Below are 19,097 nucleotides of genomic sequence, written 5' to 3'. Positions count from 1 at the left end.
CAATACGAGCAGATTTGCTTCCTTAGTTTTTTGTCTAAATTAAGGGTGCCTTAATCCTAAAATTTCAACTGAGATGCAAGAATAGCCTGAAAGTGTAAAAAGCGATAAAACCTCATTTTATTCTAAAATTACTGTTCTCCTTAAGAACCCCTTAGTCTAGTCTACTTACCCTTAAAATTCTACTACCTATAGATGCTTCTAGTGAAATTTTTTTTTTGATGGATTGAGACAAAAATTTTATTCCCGCTCCCACCACAAAATTTGAACTCCTCTGCCCCCTTCTCCCATTAACTGACGTTTTGAACTGCATCCCAAAGCTGTTCCCAAGATGTTGCAGATATGCTATTTTGATAGCATAGTATCTTTTGGTTGGCCTCTGTCTCATTCCTTAAATTAAAATTTAAGGTTCATATCATCCCCGAACACCATCCGAAAGTTTCAACTTGACCTTCAAAGCTGTTCTTGAGATATTTTAGTTACCGTCTTTGTTAACGTGGGTAATTATAGTGTCTCTCGATTATATTGATACATTACCATGAATAGATTCTCGTCCCAAAGGGGCTTAAAGGGTCCAAACCTTTGGGTAGATTTGGGACGGAACATACTCATCTCTTCTCTACCACTTTCTCAAGTTAAAATTTGAGTTTGAATATCCTCCACCCTTAAAAGCTTCCTGGAAGTTTCAAATTGATCTTCCAAGCCGTTCCCAAGATAGTACAGATGCGCTATTTTGATAACCTGGGAACACATTATTTCTTTTTATTTGTTTTGCTACTTAACCATGAATAGATTCTTAGTCCTATCGCCACTTATAGTGTGAAAAAATTCAGGTTGACTGCCGACGAAAATTATTTTGGCCCTCGCCCAAAGCTAAATTTGAAATTTCTCCTGCCCTTCTCTCTTCCTTCTCCTAAACCACCTGGAAGTTTCAAGTCCATCCCGCTGCTGTTCCTGAGTTCACCGTTATCTTGCACCCTTTCCTAACTTTCTCTAAAAGATTCAACTTGGTACCCAAAACCGTTCCCGACATATCGATGGTGTGTCTTGGAAACTTGGCCATGAACATTGTCTTTTGATTTACCTTGCTATCTAACTGTGTGTAGATAATAGGTCCCATAGGAGCTCCATAATAGATCCATAATGGATCAGAGTTGATAACTGTTAAACCCCTCCCCTTTCCCCAAGGACAAATTTTTAAATCTCCTTAATCCATATTCCCCCATCCTTTCTCCAACAGTATCTGACAGTTTTAATCTCATCCCCAAGCTGTTCCCAAGATATGATAAATATGCTATTTCGACGACCTTGGTGCACATAGTGTCTTTTAATTTAATTTTGACCTCTCCCAAGTTTATATTTCTTGGAATTTTGAGTCAATACTTCTTGGAATTTTGAATTTAATATCCCATACTGTTCCTGAGATATTGCAGACACATTATTTTTATATCCTGGCTGCGCAAAGTTTCTTTTTATTAACTAACTAACTAACTAACTACTAATAACTCACTGCAGCACCAAGCCGCCTGAGGCCAACACAGCTACGCACGCTCCTCCTCCAACCTAATCTATTTAAAGCCTCCCTCTTTACACCCTCCCAGGAAGTTCCCATTTCCTTTAAATCCTTATTTATGACATCCTCCCAACCCAGACAAGGACGACCTGCTTTCCATGTAGCCCCAGACGGTTGGCCAAAAAGGACAATCTTCGGTAATCTGTCATCCTTCATCCGTAGAACGTGGCCTAGCCATCTCAACCTTTCTTTCATTATAGCCCCAGAAAGCGGGATTGAACCACACTTTTCGTACAACCTACTGTTTGAAATACGGTCAGTCAGCCGGGTACCCAGAACAATCCGTAGGCAATTTCTCTGGAAAACATCTAGTAAATTTTCATCTGCTTTTCGGAGTGTCCATGCTTCAGAGCCATATTTGACCACTGTCATCACTGTAGCTTCCAATATTCTAATCTTGGTTTGTAGGCTTATCTTTCTATTCTTCCAAACTTTTTTTAACTGTGAAAAAACACCCTGAGCTTTAGCTATTCTACTTTTAACATCTTCACTGCTCCCACCATCTTTACTAATAATACTACCAAGGTAACTGAAGCTCCCAACCTGATCAATCTTTTCGTTACCTAAGGTCACCTGTTCATCTTCACTTATTCCTAACCTTAGTGACTTAGTCTTCTTAACATTAATTTTCAAGCCTATTTTAGCACCCTGAACTCGTAAAACCTCTAAAAATTCATTCATTTTGCTCACACTTTCATCTAATATGCTTAAATCATCAGCATAATCTAAGTCCAGGAGCGTTCTTCCTCCCCATTTGATTCCATGGTCTCCAATTGCCTTTCCTGTGCTCCTTAAGACGAAGTCCATCAAAATGATCCATATAAAGGGGGATAGAACACAACCCTGCTTAACTCCTGATTTAATACAAAACCAGTTGCTAACCTCATTTCCTACCTTAACCGCAGCAGTATTATTCTCGTACATAGCGCAAATCACTTTAATGTATTTTTCTGGTATACCATATAACGATAAGACCTTTGTTAACGCTGTTCTATCAACAGAATCGAAAGCTTGCTCATAATCGATAAAACTAAGGACCAAAGGTGTTTGACAACGAAGGGACTTCTCAATTATTAACCTAAGAGTGAAAACATGGTCGACACATCCTCTACCTTTTCTAAAACCGCATTGTTCTTCCCTTAAAACTTTGTCTACCGCATGTCTCAGTCTAAAAAGTATCATATTACTCAGTAATTTGCTACCTACAGAGACCAGACTAATGCCTCGATAATTCCGACATTCACTCTTGTCACCTTTCTTATACAGTGGTTTAATTAAGGTTTTCCTAAAATCATTGGGTACTTCCCCTTTTTCAAAAATCATGTTCATAATCTTCAGTAGCTTATTCCTAACCTCAGAGCCACCATATTTAAGGAACTCATTAATCATACTATCAGCACCTGGGGCCTTATTATTTTTTAATCCTTCTAGTACTGTCGCTAATTCTTCCTCACTAAACAAATCTTCCTTCACATCCAAGGTATCACAAACTTTTTCATTTTCATCTATATCTTTTCCTGCAACTGTATTTCGGTTTAGCACATTTTCAAAATGTTCCACCCATCTTTCTTTAACTTTTTCCTTATCACTAATTGTGACCCCATTTCTATCTTTAACTGGGACTAGTCCGGATCGGCTACTCCCTTTCAATTTATTAACATGCCATGCCTTTCTTTTTATTAACCTTGCTATTTAAATGTGTATGGATCAAAACCCTCATAAAAAATCACGTGCTAAATGTTTTGGTGGATCCAAATGAAATTATTTGGCCCCTTCCCCCTCCACCACATGTAGGATTTGGAGTGCTCTTGCTTTTTATGGCACTTGGTATTAACCAAGTGACATATAGCAATCGCAAATTCTGTCGGTCTGTCTGTCTGTCGGTCCCGGTTTTGCTACTTTAGGCACTTCCAGGTAAGCTAGGACAATGAAATTTGGGAGGTTTATCAGGGACCGGACCAGATTAAATTAGAAATAGTCGTTTTCCCGATTTGCCCATCTGGGGGGAGTGGGGGCCGGTTAATTCGGAAAAAATAGAAAAATGAAGTATTTTTAACTTACGAACTGTTGATCAGATCTTAATGAAATTTGATGTTTGGAAGGATATCGTGTCTCAGAGCTGTTATTTTAAATCCCGACTGGATCTGGTGACATTGAAGGTGGGGGGGGGGGAGTTGGGAGGGGGAAACCTAAAATCTTGGAAAACACTTAGAGTGGAGGGATCGGGATGAAATTTGGTAGGAAAAATTAGCACACGTCCTAGATACATGATTGACATAACCTGAACGGATCCGCTCTCTTTGGGGTAGTAGGGGGGAGGGGTTAATTCTGAAAAATTAGAAAAAAACGAGGTATTTTTAACTTACGAACGGGTTATCAGATCTCAATGAAATTTGACATTTAGAAGGATATCGTGTCTCAAAGCGCTTATTTTAGATCCCGACCGGATCTGGTGACATTGGGGGAGTTTGGGGGGACCTAAAATCATGGAAAACGCTTAGATTGGAGGGATCGGGATGAAACTTGGTGGGAAAAATAAGCAGAAGTCTTAGATACGTGATTGACATAATTGGAACGAATCCGCTCTATTGGGGGGGGGGGGTTAATTCTGAAAAATTAGAAAAATGATGTATTTTTAACTTACGAAGGAGTGATCGGATCTTCATGAAACTTCATATTTAGAAGGACCCTGTAATTCAGATCTCTTATTCTAAATCTCAACCGGATCCAGCGTCATTTGGGGGGGGCAGTTGGGGGAGGGGACCGGAAATCTTAGAAAATAATTAAAGCGGAGAGATCAGGATGAAACTGGATGGGAAGAATAAAAACCTGTCTAAGATACGTGATTGACATAACCGGACCGGATCTGCTCTCTTTGGTGGAGTTTGGGGGGGGTAATTCGAAAAAATGAGGTATTTGTAACTTACGAAAGGGTGACCAGATCTTAATAAAATTGATATTTAGAAGGATCTTGTGCTTTAAAGCCCTAATTTTAAATTCCGACCAGATCCTGTGACATTGGGGGGAGCTGGAGGGGGAAACCGGAATTCTTGAAAAACGTGAAAATTGGGGTATTTTTATCTTGTGAATAGGTGATCGGATCTTAATGAAACTTGATATATATAGAAGGATCTTATGTCTCAGATGCTCCATTTTCGACTCGAATTGGATCCGGGGACATAGGGGGTTGGAGGATGGAAACAGAAATCTTGGAAAACGCTGAGAGTGGATAGATCGGGATGAAACTTGACGGGAAGAATAAGAACAAGTTCTAGATACTTGATTGACATAATTGGAACGGATCCGTTCTCTTTGGAGGAGATGGGGGGGGGTGTTAATTTGGAAAAATTAGAAAAATTGAAGTATTTTTGACTTAAGAACGAGTGACAGGATCTTAATGAAATTTGATATTTAGATGGAATTCATGTTTCACAGCTCTTAATTCAAATCCTGACCAGATCTGCTGACATTGGGGGGAGTTGGAGGGGGAAATCTTGGAAAACGCTTGGAGTGGAGGAGTCGGGATGAAGCTTGGTGGATAGAATAAGCAAATGTCCTTGATACGTGATTGACGTAACCGTACTGGATTCGCTCTCTTTGGGGGAGTTGGGAGGAGGGGCATAGTGATTTGGCGAGTTTGGTGTTTCTTGGCGTGCTAGGACGATGAAAATTGGTAGGCGTGTCAGGGAGCTGCACAAATTGACTTGATAAAGTCGTTTTCCCAGATTCGACCATCTGGGGGGCTAAAGGGAGAGGAAAAATTTTAAAAAATGAGGTATTTATAACTTACGAGTGGGTGATCGGATCTTAATGAATTTTGATATTTAGAAGGACATCGTGACTTAGAGCTCTTATTTTAAATCCTGACCGGCACTAAGCCTCTGATTTTCTTTTTAATTCAATCTATTGATTCTTTGAATTTTGGTAGCTCTTGTTGTTCTCCCGAGCAGTGCTTGAAATTTTCAATTTCATTCCCACAACCGTTGCCGAGATATTGCATTCACGGATTTGAATACTTGTAACACCTTTTGATCTGCATCTCCCTCCTCCCCGTATACAAATTTAAAATCTGTCTGCTGATGAACAGACTTAGGGGATGAGCAGCAGAAGAGGTCAAGAAGAATGAGTAGTAGAAGAGGTCAAGGAAGGGAGGCGTGTCCCCCTGAAATTACTTTCCATCCTTAATAATGGCATTAGAACATTCAATTTCTAGTCGAATGAGCCGCTCCTAATTTTCAATGATCACCCTTACATGGGGTGTGATTGGGGAAACAAATTTTGTTGTCGTTTTCTGACCCTTTGTCGGATCCATTTGGTGGGGTACCAGTACCTTTTGTGTATTTCCCCTTCTGCATTTGGATCCCCTTAAGCCGAAGGACTTCGCAAAATCTTTTTTTTTTGACATTTTTTGGACCCCCTTTTCTTAGGGCTGGCTTTTGGATTTTTTTTGATTTTTTTGTACTTTAAATCCTTCTTGAATCAAGGACTTGGGACTGTAAGTTTCAGGGACAAGAGTCAACTGATCAGGGACAAAGAGTCTTTTGTACTCTTTCCTTGCCCCTTTCCCCAAAAATGCTTATTTCTTCTGACCCACTGACCGATCCCAAGGTTTCGAGCAATCACACACCGAACATCAAACAAGCCCCTCTTTTCAATTATAAAAAGCAATTTTTGGAAAAGGGGTAGTTTGCATTGTTGTTTGCCCTTGCCCCAGAGGCAGTTTGAGTGATGTCATCCATGGAGGTGTACTTATTAGGCCTTTAGACAGTTTTGAACAAAACGATCATTTTAAGAGTTTAATCGAATATCATCGAAGGTTACGAGAGGTGTGTAGCAAAACGGGCTTGTGAGAGGAACTGGTGGCCCTCTAGTCACTTTTGACTCTTAAAAAGTGCTCTAGAACTTTAAACTTCCTATCCAATTTGCTCCCATAGAAACTTTTACGGCCATCCCCTTCGGTACGAAGTGGCCGAACGAAAAAAATGCATTGCTAGTATATGACAGAGAGTTGGCTCTACTTTTAATTTTTGTCCTTTATGCTGTGCTGCTTCTAGAGGAGCTTGTGTTGTCTTATTTTCTCATGAGTACTTTAGGCTTTCAATTCAAACCGTTACTGCTGGACTGCCAGTGACGCTAGTGTCCTTTCCAGAACCGCCGACTTGTTCCATCATGGAATCCACAGCAGTTCAAACTGACATCCCTCTAGGGGGGGGGGACAAATTTACAAATAGGAAGAGTTGTGACGAATAGAACGACTACTATTTTGCATAGTTAGGGGGAAACAATAGCATTTTAAAGCGATGCTGTGTTTTGAAATGACTAAGAAAACGTCAGTCCACAAAGAGTTTTTTTAAGACTTGAGATAAATTTATTAAAAAAACAACAATAAAATCATCTTTCAACAACAACCACCAAGGAAACTCAATGACAATGACACTTGTCGGATAGCCAATAGCATTGTTACTTGAACATTTTCTAATATCATTATTAAGTGTCATTATTTTATATCACTGCTCCTAGAACCACCATAGATTGCAACACTGTGTTAAAATATTGCGTTGCTGATTTCCTCTCTTGGTGAGAAATTCTTCAAGGCTGTAATATTTGTAGTATCAAAATAGCTATCTGTGGCTACAATCTACAATAGGGACCACCGGTATTTCATACCGTCTGAGGGCGCAGTTTTTCTATCAATGCAATTTTATTGGATGCTATCTTCTCTTGGATGGCAAAAGTCTTCCGTCGATTGGTTAGAATAATGTTTTGTGAGTTGCAATCTTCCATCGAAAAAGAATGGTATTGAATTTGAACTCTGCTGAGGCTAAATTGGATCTCAACCAACGAGGTCGAGTGCTAGGTTTTATTTCTTAAGCTGAATCTGGGGTCAAAGAACTCATTGCTTTAATCATAAAAGGTAAAAATTACTCTGCCTTCAGTGTCTCGTTTCATCAGTTCCTGGCTCGTATGCCATCTCTTTTCACTTCAGTTTGGCACAGAACACATTCTGCTCATTGGGCTAGTATCATTAAAATCATTACTAGTATCTCATTAAAATCATTATGAGTGGCAAAAGTTCAGTTTCCCTCGAGTTATCAATTTTATTTATTTTCCAGGAAAAACACACTAATCCCTCACATAATTTTGTTCTTCCTGCCTATTTCTTTGTCTTGAATAGATATTTAGAAAAGACAAAACAGCTGATGCTCACTTGGTTTTCTCGTTCCCCTAAAGCAATATTGTCCGGTGGAAAAGAAAAGTCGACTCAGCAACTATGGAAGATTAAAAAAAAGAAAAATACTGTTTAGGTGTTTCGGATGTGAAAATATGAATTCGAAAGCCAAGTTTGAGAAAGATTAAAGTTTAATTTTGAGAAGGTTTCAGATGGAGGTTTCATGTTAAGGACTGCCGTTCTCGCAACAAGGGTGGAGGTGTCACGCAACTCAGCACCCATATTTCATGCTTGGTCTAAATACATTCTTCTATAATATAGGAGGTTACGTGTTAAGTTGCCCCTCCATATTTACCCGAAGAAAGTTTGGAAACGTTAGGCTAAAAATGCATTTTTATAGGCTTTACGTACCCTCCTCCCCTTTAAAAAGGTAAATTGCCCCATCCCCGCTCTTACGATAAAGTGAATTTTGGGGTAGTTTTAAATTCTCAGTGACAGCTCTGAGCAGTTCTAAGCAGAAGAAGAAGCTCAAACTCCATATCAAACTGAATGGGAAGTGAGAGGTAGGCTATTAGTTTTGCACTTGACTCGAACCTTTTTTGAGTCTTCCTAGCCGAATGGTTAGTGCGCTAGACTTGAAATCCTTTGTCCGGGAGGACGGAGGTTCGAGTCTTGGTGTCGCTGGTTCTTTGGTTGGAACGGGCGTCGGTGGTGTGACTTTGTAAGCTCAGTCAAGAGTAGACCCAGCTCCAAATGAGTAACTGGAGAAATCTAAGGGAAAAACACGGGTATCGTTGGATGATTTGCGCCCAACCACGCATTTTACTCCCGGCTCAAGGCAAAGAATCTGGATACCGATACCTGCGCCACGCACACCATTGATCAGCATGTGAAAAAGTTCGGTTGCAAAGCTTTGATCCTACCTTTGTGGAAGAGAGTGGGACGGGTATAGAACTAGCTCAATCATGTCCATCCGTCTAATTGTTAGACAGGGTTGCAGATTTCATACAGTGAAGCGTAATTAACAGCTACGTTTTTGCTATGACTTATGTTGTGCCTTCAGAGGTTTTGAGTCCAACCTAATTGACATTTTTTCTTTTGTCACTCTACAACAGTGTGTGATATGGCCAAAATTGCTGTAACCCTTCACGGGGCCTTTGCACCAAATGTCTAGTTTTCATGAAGATTACTCTTTATTCAGTGTTGGTTTCTTTTTTTCTGAAATTATTTTAATAACTTTTAATAGGTAACTTTTAAAAACTATAAATTTCACATTTACGGAATCAGTTTTAAAGTGTGGATATATCATTTTTAAACTTCCATTTCGGTTATAAAATACTTGTCAAAACCTTTCTCTCTACGTGTTTTGCTTCAATGGTATATCACTGCATTTATTGATATTAATTAAAAAATGAAAAAAGGAGTTTTTCAAAGAAAAGTTATGACCTGCATAAAAATTTAAGACGAGCAGAAATAAGGTCCTATAATAATTAAACTTAATACGACTAGAGATTACTAGAAATCACACCCAAACATAAAGATAACAGATACTGATATAGATGAATAAACAAATGCGAAAATTAGTGGAAATTAAAACGGACAATCAACTCAAACTTGAAACTAACAGGAATTTAGCTCCCCCCCCCTCCTGACTGAAAATCTTCTAAACTCCATTGTGTCATTTGCGTTGTATTGAAAACCATATGTATTATGAACAATAGGCTTTAATTTTTCAAAACATTGACGAAAAATAAAAATAAAATCATTAGAATAATCAAGATAACTGGAAAGAACTAATGAAAAGAAACTGAATGTTTCATATATGGTAATATCAGTTCCTAGAAATATCAGCAATTTCTGATTCAAAGTTCGTTTAGTGGTAATTTTTGATTTTTCAAAGTTTTAATTGTAAAAAAAAAAAAAAAAAAAAAAAAAAAAAAAAAAAAAAAAAAAATAGAACTTTCAGTCTCCAATTGAATGAGTCCCTATGAAGTTCCTACGACTAGGACCCATTCGATATGAAGTGGCTCTGGAAAAAAGATGAATAGATAATTATTTATGTATCATTGTTTATGTATTATAAGGCAATAAATTCTCATTGCTCTTAACTGCAGGCAACGCTAGAATGTTGGCTATGAATGCCAATATTCATTCTGTCCTATCTAATTTTATTTTGCTTTACTTTGCTTGATTGATGATAACTGGTTTCATCTGAGTTTTGTTACTTTTAGGTTTACGCTCGATTTCATGCCGAGTCTCCAGAATCAGGTCGGGTTGCTTGGCTTGGATCTCGTTTAACTCACTTGCGAGTGACGGACCTCGTTTCAGCTCATACACGCATTGGGGATTCGAGGGTAGCAATTTTTACCCGTGGTTATATTGAAGGAATTCGTCCTGGGCGGACAGACTTACAGGTTAGCATCTTGCTTTTCAAGTGACAATGCAGTGAAAATGAGGTGGTAATGCTTGCCCCAAGTAATGCAAGCTATTTTAAATATCAGCAAAGAATATAGGTCAAAGATAAAAGCTTTTATTCATTGTCTTGGAGTCAACATGCTCATATTTAAATGTGCTAAATAAGACGAGAAATGGTGCTGGAAAAAAAGTGGTGCGGAAATATTTTCTTTTTTAGGAGGGTGGCGGGCGGGGTAGACCAATTTGGAAAGAACGAGTAAGTCATGTTTTAAGGGTATGTAGAAATTACCTTTTAGACTGGTCGGGGTGGGGAACCTGCCTGAACCTCACTCCCTGCCACTGGGTTCAGTGTCTGTCTTCAAAGTTAAATGTCTTTTGCTTCAAAACTAATCAACTTGTATTGTCCTCCGTGTACTGAAAAAATTCGAAGAGGTGCTAACTTTTCGTAAAATGCAGCAGTAAGACATATATCTTGCAAAAAGAAAAAAAGTAGAAGAGTAAAAATGTAGCGTACATCCATTGATGCTGTGGCTAATGTTGTGACATCTTTTTGCATCAGTAGAATAATTGTGTAATTGGTCTCTTAGATATCAACGTGGTAGCCTCTCAGCAGGGATGCACTATCGATGTGTTCTTACGGAAGGCTGGGTAAAAAATTAAAAAAAACAAAAAACTTAAAGTATATAATTTTCAAATTACAAAAAAAAATTAGGGGTCAATTCACAAAACTTTTAATGTTTGAAGAGGGGATAGTTCCCCTCTCAGTATGTCCAATTTCTACAGTCTTCTTAACCACCACAACACATGATTGCAGTCTCGAGTAAAGCGATTGCGGGTATCGCAATAGTTACACAATGAGAAATTGTCTTTTTCGTCATATTCTATTGTGAAAACACGTTAATTGATCCATTTTTGATGTTGCTGTTAAATAATTATGCAATTGTGGTCTTTTGGAAATAGCCCAAGGCTACATCTGGCCCTGCTAGGGGGATGAAGCTGATGTAAAATTGTAATTGTAGTCGGTTTACAGTTGAAAATAGTTTTAAATTGGAATCAATGTTTTGTTTTTATTCTGTCGGATTTCTGTCCCATACCACACACGAACCCAGCGTAGCTTGTCACCACTTCTGAATTAAGCACTGTGCCTCTAGCAGCAAAATCCTTACTTCATTGCTTAACAGAAAATTTATTTTTGATTGATTTTCAGAGTTCCGTCTAATTTTACTACATTTCCCCCCCTATGTTATGTACAAAACTTGATTTTCATAGCTAATTTTTAAATTATTCAGGGAATCTCTGCCTCGTCATTTACTGGCAGTATGGAAAGTATAAAGAACTTGAAGAGAAAAGTAAGAAAAACTATGTTTATTTACCTTACTTCTCTATGTGTCTGCTTATTCAAAGTAGCTTAATAATAGGCCTACACAAATGACTAAACCAATAGTAAAGTTAGTATGTCTGTAAAAAGCCACGCTTTCATTCTGTCTAAAACCTGATCAGTGTTGAAAACTATAAAGAACTCGAAGAGCAAAGTACGAAAAATTATGTTTATTTATCAGAAAAATCAGAATTTTGTGGTCAATCTGGTTCAAAATGACTCTGGCATAGTTTATAATATTCCTGCAAGCGCACTTTTCCGAACTAGAAATGCTTGTGTGTTTCATTTTTAAATAGCATGATACTTGTGGACCGTGCTCCCCCCACCCGAACTGTTTTGTAAGCAATCAATAAATTTGTAATTGCCTTCAAATATCTGAATGAACTTACATCTTATCTTTAGCTTACATATACATATGCTTGTTAATTCAGAGCTCAATAAGACATACATTGCTAAACCTGTTGTCGCAGTTAGAAGATCTGTAAGAATCCACAGTATCGTTAATATTTGGAACCCGTCCAGTTTTTGGGAATATACAGAACTTGAAGCGAAAACTAACAAAAAATATGTTTATTTATTTTATCTGACGATATTCCTACGTATTCAAGGCTTGTTAAGACACAAATGGCCGAACCTATAACTAAGTTTAGTATATGAAAAGCTACGCTTTCACTCCATCTGAAACCCGTGCAGTTTCACACACACAAACACAAATCAGGATTTCACGACCCTTCTGGTTCAAATCTGGCATTTCTAGTGCGGTTTCTACCACCTACCATGCATGCGCATTCGCATGAATAGTGCGCAAGCGCATTGTTCCAAAATAGAGATACTTGTTCGTTTCATTTTTTAAATGACCGTCATACCAGATTCGCCACCCTGAATTATAGTGCAAGGCAATAAGTAAAAATAATACTGATTGGCTATGTTTGTCGCACTCTAAAATACCTGCAGTTAAGTACTCGTTAAACCTTAGTGTAAAGAGTGGGTTGCTGAGGAAGGCACCAGCCCTCCTGCCTCATATACAGGATAGTTTCTATTCGTGTTAACTTTGAATGTCGTGCTATACTTTCATTGAAAAAAAAATGTGCTTTAATCTAATAGGCTACTCGAAAACGTTACATGATGTTGTTAATCTCTCGGAGATTGACTTGAGTTTGCCACTTTGTTAATTTTCTATTAGGATTCATATAAATTTGTACAGCAAGATGTTGACAAAACTTTGATGATACGTACACAAAAAAAAGCTGAAAAACATCCGTGTCAAAGTCAGACGCAATATAAAATAGACGTTGTTTGATTGGAGTGTCGATGTTTTTATCTGGGTCTATCTGTTTGCAGTATTTAATCCTAATTGTAATTCCAATATTATCGGGCCCAAATCATCTGAAGCTAGACAGGCACATATCAACACCCTTTTAACTTTTCCAGAATTAGAAAGTAAAACAGTCATTCCTATTCGAGACATTTTGCTAGAATCTTTTGTCTGAGTAAGTAAGAAGGTTATTGAGATCTAATTTAAAATCTTTTAGGTTTACTCTCCCATAACTGGACGAATTCTTGGAACAACTGAAGTTAGGGTTACTTCTGAGCCAACCGAAATCACTGGCGTCAAAGCAAGAGTATTGACGGGTATTGAGCTGATATTAGAACAAGATGGCAACGTCGAAAACAGTTTCCTAGCTCAAGCCCATGCTTCAGACACCATGAACGCTAAATACCAGGTAGATAGTTTTCGACGTTCTAACCTTAAGGGGAAAGGCTTTCAACTTGGTAAGTACATTTTTTGAGAGTGGGTGGAATAGGGGCCAGGAAATACCGCAGAATGTAAGAGAAGTTAATGATAAATGTCTAAAAGATCAGAAAATATAATTTTAGATATTAAGTTTTAAATGTTAATTAATTAGTTTTAAAATGTCATAACTAAGAGAGTCTAAACCCATCCCGTCTCGTGTATACGTTCTTTTGTGTGGCAACAGCATATTCAGTTGTAATCCATCTTTTAAGATAAATTTGCTGGCCATAATTAAATTAAGTGCCTATTTTAAGCAGAAAGAACTTGTTTCAGTTTACAAGCACGTCATCGGTGTTTGTCATCAAACAGCTGTAATGTTTTTAATAACAGATCATAGACGCTCATCTGTACTCATAATGATATTCACACTTTCTGCGTGGATTCATTATCAGTGTGTTTTACCTTCATTATTGTCAATTAACCGGTAATTAGATCTTACTTACTAAGAACTTTTGTAATTATATGAACTCCTGAAAAATGCTCCAGATAAATGTGATCCTTTCTCCTGCTGAGTCGAATCCCTATTTATTGTATAACATAGGACATTTTTTGTTAAGGTATCACACAGTACCCAACTGCTATAGAATTGGCGTCAATCGGGGGTTGGGGGTACTTGCTTGTCCTAAAATTTTTTGCTGTACTACAAGATTTTGAAAAGTACTTTTTTTGGTATCTTTTATTGAAAAATGGATTTTTTGATATTTTCATCGAAAAAAAACCTTAGAGAATTTGAAGGATATATTACTCCCCTTTCCCCCCTATTAAATGCTGTGAATTGATGCCATTCTTCTGGAGGTGCCAATCACAGCCTATGGGCTGTATAATTAAGCCCCCTGGTCCAGCCTTCAAAACAAAGGTGTCAACTTCAATCGTTTGAAGCGTAAATTTTCCTTTCAAAATTTGCCATGTATCAGAATTCAATTAAAGGCCAATAATACACCAATAATAACTTGAATCAATTCAGAAACAAATAACAACTAATTTAAAATACGAGCAGAATTAAAATCAAATAATGGTTCAAACTTATAACTAACTGAAGTTACTGTTAATAAATAAATGAAACTTAAAACAATCAGGAATTGCCAGGAATGATTAAATAGAACTCGAGACGAACATAATTAAAAGAATAATCACATCAAACGCCAAGATAACAAATGCTGCAATTGATTCATAGATTAAAATGGATAGGTCCCAAAACGAGCGCAAGTTGGAATGAAAAATAAACTGAAACCTTAGATAAAAATTACCGCAGATAACAATACAGCTGCCCCCCCCCATCCTAAATTCTTTTAATCCAGAGTACCAATTGTACCTTACTAAAAATAAGATACATTTTAAGAAATTTAGTTTCTTATTTTAACGCTGAAAAATTTAAAATTGTTGAAAATTCCAGGAATTAGTTGCATTTACTCTAAACAATCAATCCATCTTTGTTAGTCTAATATGTGACATATCCAGAAATTATTTATTTATTCTGCAGACCGAGATGTTCTTTGACAGAGGTAACAAATTACATGAAAAATTACCTGTGTTCATTTTAAAAGTTTTGGCAAAAATGTCTATTTAAAATTATAAAACTGAGCTAAAACTCACAGGTGTAACCTAGAAATATTTCTTTTCTTTCCTATAGTTTTGATTGTCATTTTGATTATATTAATTTCTTTTGTTGATGTTTTGACCAACAAAAAACTTTCGAGGGGGAGGAGGGGGGTAGTTGTTAAAGTCCTGTTAAAACGTCGAATTTTCATGTACCCCAAAATATCGTAAAGAACAAATCTAGAAGACCCAGAGGTCCTTTTTGTGAACGAATACCCACTATGTTTGGGCATGCTTTTGAAACTGGAAAAAAATCACTTGGAAAGATTTCAAGCTATTAGGTGAATAGCTAATTATTGAAGTCCTTGTATACAACGTTTCAGTTAAACTACAACTCAAAATTAAACTAAGCTTCGCATCTGCCATTATAGTGTGCATAATTATCAGGTTGTTTTGTTAGTTTCAAATTTTTGAATTATTTTCTCTGTTATATATGTAATAACAAGATACAAGCTTCTGAATGCTAAAGCTTATTTCAACTTGAAAGCTCAAAGAAAACTCGTGGTCGCTCTGGAAAGGTTTTCTGGAAACGAGCAAATACCAATTTGAGAAGCAAACTCTTCTTCAGTAGAGTTATCAGCACATGGAACTTCCATAGTGGATGAACAATGACCTCTATCAACGTGGATGCGTTCAAGTTATCGGTTGATATGTAGTAGTTGAATAGATCACGGTGCATTTCTTCGGACACCACAGTTGACACATCCCACTTAGGGCTGCGACCACGGTCGTCTCCTAAAGTGGTACTATTGCCCAAATTTGCGTGCTACACAACGATTTTTGGTGCTATGCTCAAGAAATTTACTGTAATAGTTCTAAAATAGCACCATCGGGCCACATGTGGCAGCCATGTGCATGTGCTACAGTGCCAAACATAATGAAATATTCGGCCACCCAAATGTAAAACGCGTATATACACTTTTCATCATTCCAACAAAATCGTCTTCGAAGTTTCTCAAGTTTTGCAGCACTTTTCCCACCTATTACGCCACACTAGACATAGGATTGAATTGAGAAGTTGTTAGGATTGATTTTAGACACTATTCTTTTCAAATAAGCAATTAAAATACATGCCAAAGTTTGCTGACACTGCCAAATATCGATTTTTTAACTTTGGCAAACAGGGTAAAATGCTGCAGATGTTTTTTTTGCCAGAAATGTAATGTCTTTGCAAGGGATTTTATTAGGACATTCTGGAATATACCATTAGATTCACCTCTTTGAGCTGAATTCAGTGGTATATCTAACTCGGAAAGTGACTTTTCATGTATATACATGATTTACCTTTGGACGGCCTTAGTGCTAAAATAGCACTTTTGTGCTACAAGGATACGGGGGGGGGGGGGGGTTGGAGGCGATCGTCCCCCCCAAAAAAACGATTTTTTAAAGAATCCTTCATAAATTATACTATTGAGTACTATACACGAGAAATAAGGACTGAAAAATCGATCGTTTTCTGAAATAAAACAATGAAATATATCAACGCAATTAAATTATTCAAAGACGGTATGGGTTATAAACGCAAGACTGAAAAGTTTCTGTGCTGTTAGGGAGAGCCCAAGGGAGTCCAGACCTAAAACAAGAAGATTGAACAGTGACAGTGCTATGGCCTGTATAAGCATGCAAAGGTTAGCATCACTTATCACTGTTCCCCGGGGACAGACACAGATGAAGTGTACGTAATACATACGTCCAAAAGAATAATTTTATTTCAATCACTGAACTTGACAAAAATCAAGACTCCTTCACCAACGCCATAAATGTTTGCCTCATTGCTAGCAGCCACACAACATTGTATGAACTACCCTGACAATGATGTCAATTCATTTGCCAGAAATCTAATGTCTGCCTCTTTTGGTGGTACTGAAGTAGGTTAGAGTTGTGATGAAGGTACCGTTTTGTCATCTATTGTAAAAACCAAGGCTGTATCTTTCTTTAAGCCAAATGGCTTTGCATCCTACTGTAAAGAGATTTAAGAATCATGTGTTGCCTCATACCAATTGGGAATAGAAAATTTCGCTCCTCAATTTCTTCCGCCATGTCTATGTCAATAGTTAAGTGAGTATTAACCGTGATGGTATCAAGGAGCAATCGAAAATATTGCGACTCACCAAATGCAACAGGCAAAGAGTGCGTAACCTTCCCTTTGACTTGGGTCGCCTCTGATAGGCCAACGGATATTGACGTTTAGTGGCAATCACGTCCTCGACAATGTTTCCCAATGCCGTGCACAAGCGGCAAAGTTAGCCAGTTGATCTCCCGTTGCGTTACTTTACGTCGATAGTAAACCCAGGCTTAATTCAATTATTTTAAACAAAATTGTAGAGGGGGGATGTTACACTTTCTCCTTTTAGCACTGCCCCCCCCCCCCCCCCAATTAAGGCTGTGGATCAGTGCTTCTGCAAGGGGCAACCCTGATTCCACTACTTTCACAAAGCTAGGGAATACAGGATCTTGTCCTATCACTAGCAAGCGCGATTTAACGTAATTAAGGTAATGTTTTTTGATTTTGTCAAAATTGAACAGTTTTATGTTTCCTTTGGTTTTGGAATTGGTTTACATTTAATATGTCTTGGTTTCTTCTGTACGTGTTACAATTATAGCCTCGCATTGTTTTTACATAGAATAATTTTTTGTTTCGCGAATTTTAGGAAGGAATTTTAGACCTACAGCTGCAATTTAGTGATGGCTCCTCGATAGCTCTTCATGATATCAATGACTCCCAGTACCACCTATCAGTAATATCTCAAAACAGCAGCATCATTGCTGTCACCCCTGCGCCATCTGCCAGGCACCGTGTTATAGCAATATCTAGTGGAAAAGGAGATTTAGTCAAAGTTCGTCTTGATTTGTCAGATGAGTGTCAAAAGAAGAAGTGGCATCCTCTTGCAGTCACAGCAGTTCATATTGAAGTGGTTATTGATGATGTTGCGCCGATTCAAAATGATGCAGTCAGAGGTGGGCGGAGTAAAGACAGTGTTGTGTCTGCGCCCCCTGACCTGAATGATTTGATTGGAAAAGGTTAGTAGCCTATTTTGAAATTTTCCTATATGTTACATTATGTCGAGAGAGGCGGTGGCTTTGGAATGCAGCAGCATATTATTTTGCTGCAGACAATAAAATATCATTATTTGTTATATATATATTGTATATATATATATATATATATATATATATATATATATATATATATATATATATATATATATATATATATATATATATATATCTATATATATAAAAATAAGTTGTCTGTGTGTGGATCTGTGGATGGATCAGGTGACGTCTTGTTTCGGCTGACGTCATGAAATTAGTTGCCATCATTTTTGCTTTGAAGGTGACGTCATTCAACTTATATAAGACATATGTTCGCCGTCATGTTTCGGCTGACGTCATGAAATTAGTTGCCATCATTTTTGCTTTGAAGGCGTGACGTCATTCAAGTTATATAAGACGTATGTTCGCGTAGAATTCTATTAATGCTTAAGTTTATAATGACTGATGAAGATGCTCAAAGAGTCTATGCCAAAAAACTTGCTGCTGATAGAGAAAGTCAGAAAAGAAAGCGTGCCGAGGAACTACCAGAGCAACGCGAAGGCAGACTTGCTGCTAAAAGAGAAAGTGAAAAAAGAAGGCGTGCCGAGGAACTACTAGAGCAACGCAGAAGCAGACTTGCTGCTAAAAGAGAAAGTGAAAAAAGAAGGCGTGCCGAGGAATCAAAAGACCAGCAGGGAAACAGGCTTGAGGCTGATAGAGAAAGAAAGAACAGAAAGCATGCCGAGGAACTACCAGAGCAACGCAGAAGCAGACTTGCTGCTAAAAGAGAAAGTGAAAAAAGAAGGCGTGCCGAGGAACTACTAGAGCAACGCAGAAGCAGACTTGCTGCTAAAAGAGAAAGTGAAAAAAGAAGGCGTGCCGAGGAATCAAAAGACCAGCAGGGAAACAGGCTTGCTGCTGATAGAGAAAGTAAGAAAAGAAAGCGTGCCGAGGAATCAGAGCAATCTGAAAGTTATCGCCTGGCATTCAGGTACAACCCAGTCGATGATTATAGCTTGAGTAGATGTGTTCAAATCGGGACAATGTCTAAAATTTGTCCCTATTGCAAGGCCTTGAAATTCAATGGTGAAACAATGGGAATGTGTTGTGCCTCAGGAAAAGTTAAACTTCCTCTATT

At 37.8% G+C, this 19,097-nt stretch overlaps 1 protein-coding gene across 1 annotated transcript in view; it reads left to right on the top strand.

Moving 5' to 3' along the window:
• The window catches only part of LOC136040020 (uncharacterized), a 232,342-nt gene that overhangs the window by 186,745 nt on the left and 26,500 nt on the right, over positions 1 to 19,097 (top strand). The window contains exons 13-15 of the mRNA XM_065724086.1: positions 9,971 to 10,153; positions 13,065 to 13,256; positions 17,575 to 17,944. Of these exons, the coding sequence (XP_065580158.1) occupies positions 9,971 to 10,153; positions 13,065 to 13,256; positions 17,575 to 17,944 (745 nt within the window). The remainder of the gene's footprint in view (positions 1 to 9,970; positions 10,154 to 13,064; positions 13,257 to 17,574; positions 17,945 to 19,097) is intronic.

Source organism: Artemia franciscana, chromosome 20, assembly GCF_032884065.1.
Source record: "Artemia franciscana chromosome 20, ASM3288406v1, whole genome shotgun sequence".
NCBI classification, from domain to species: domain Eukaryota; kingdom Metazoa; phylum Arthropoda; class Branchiopoda; order Anostraca; family Artemiidae; genus Artemia; species Artemia franciscana.
Note: the sequence above shows the minus strand (reverse complement) of the source record. Positions and strands in the feature narration are given on the sequence as shown.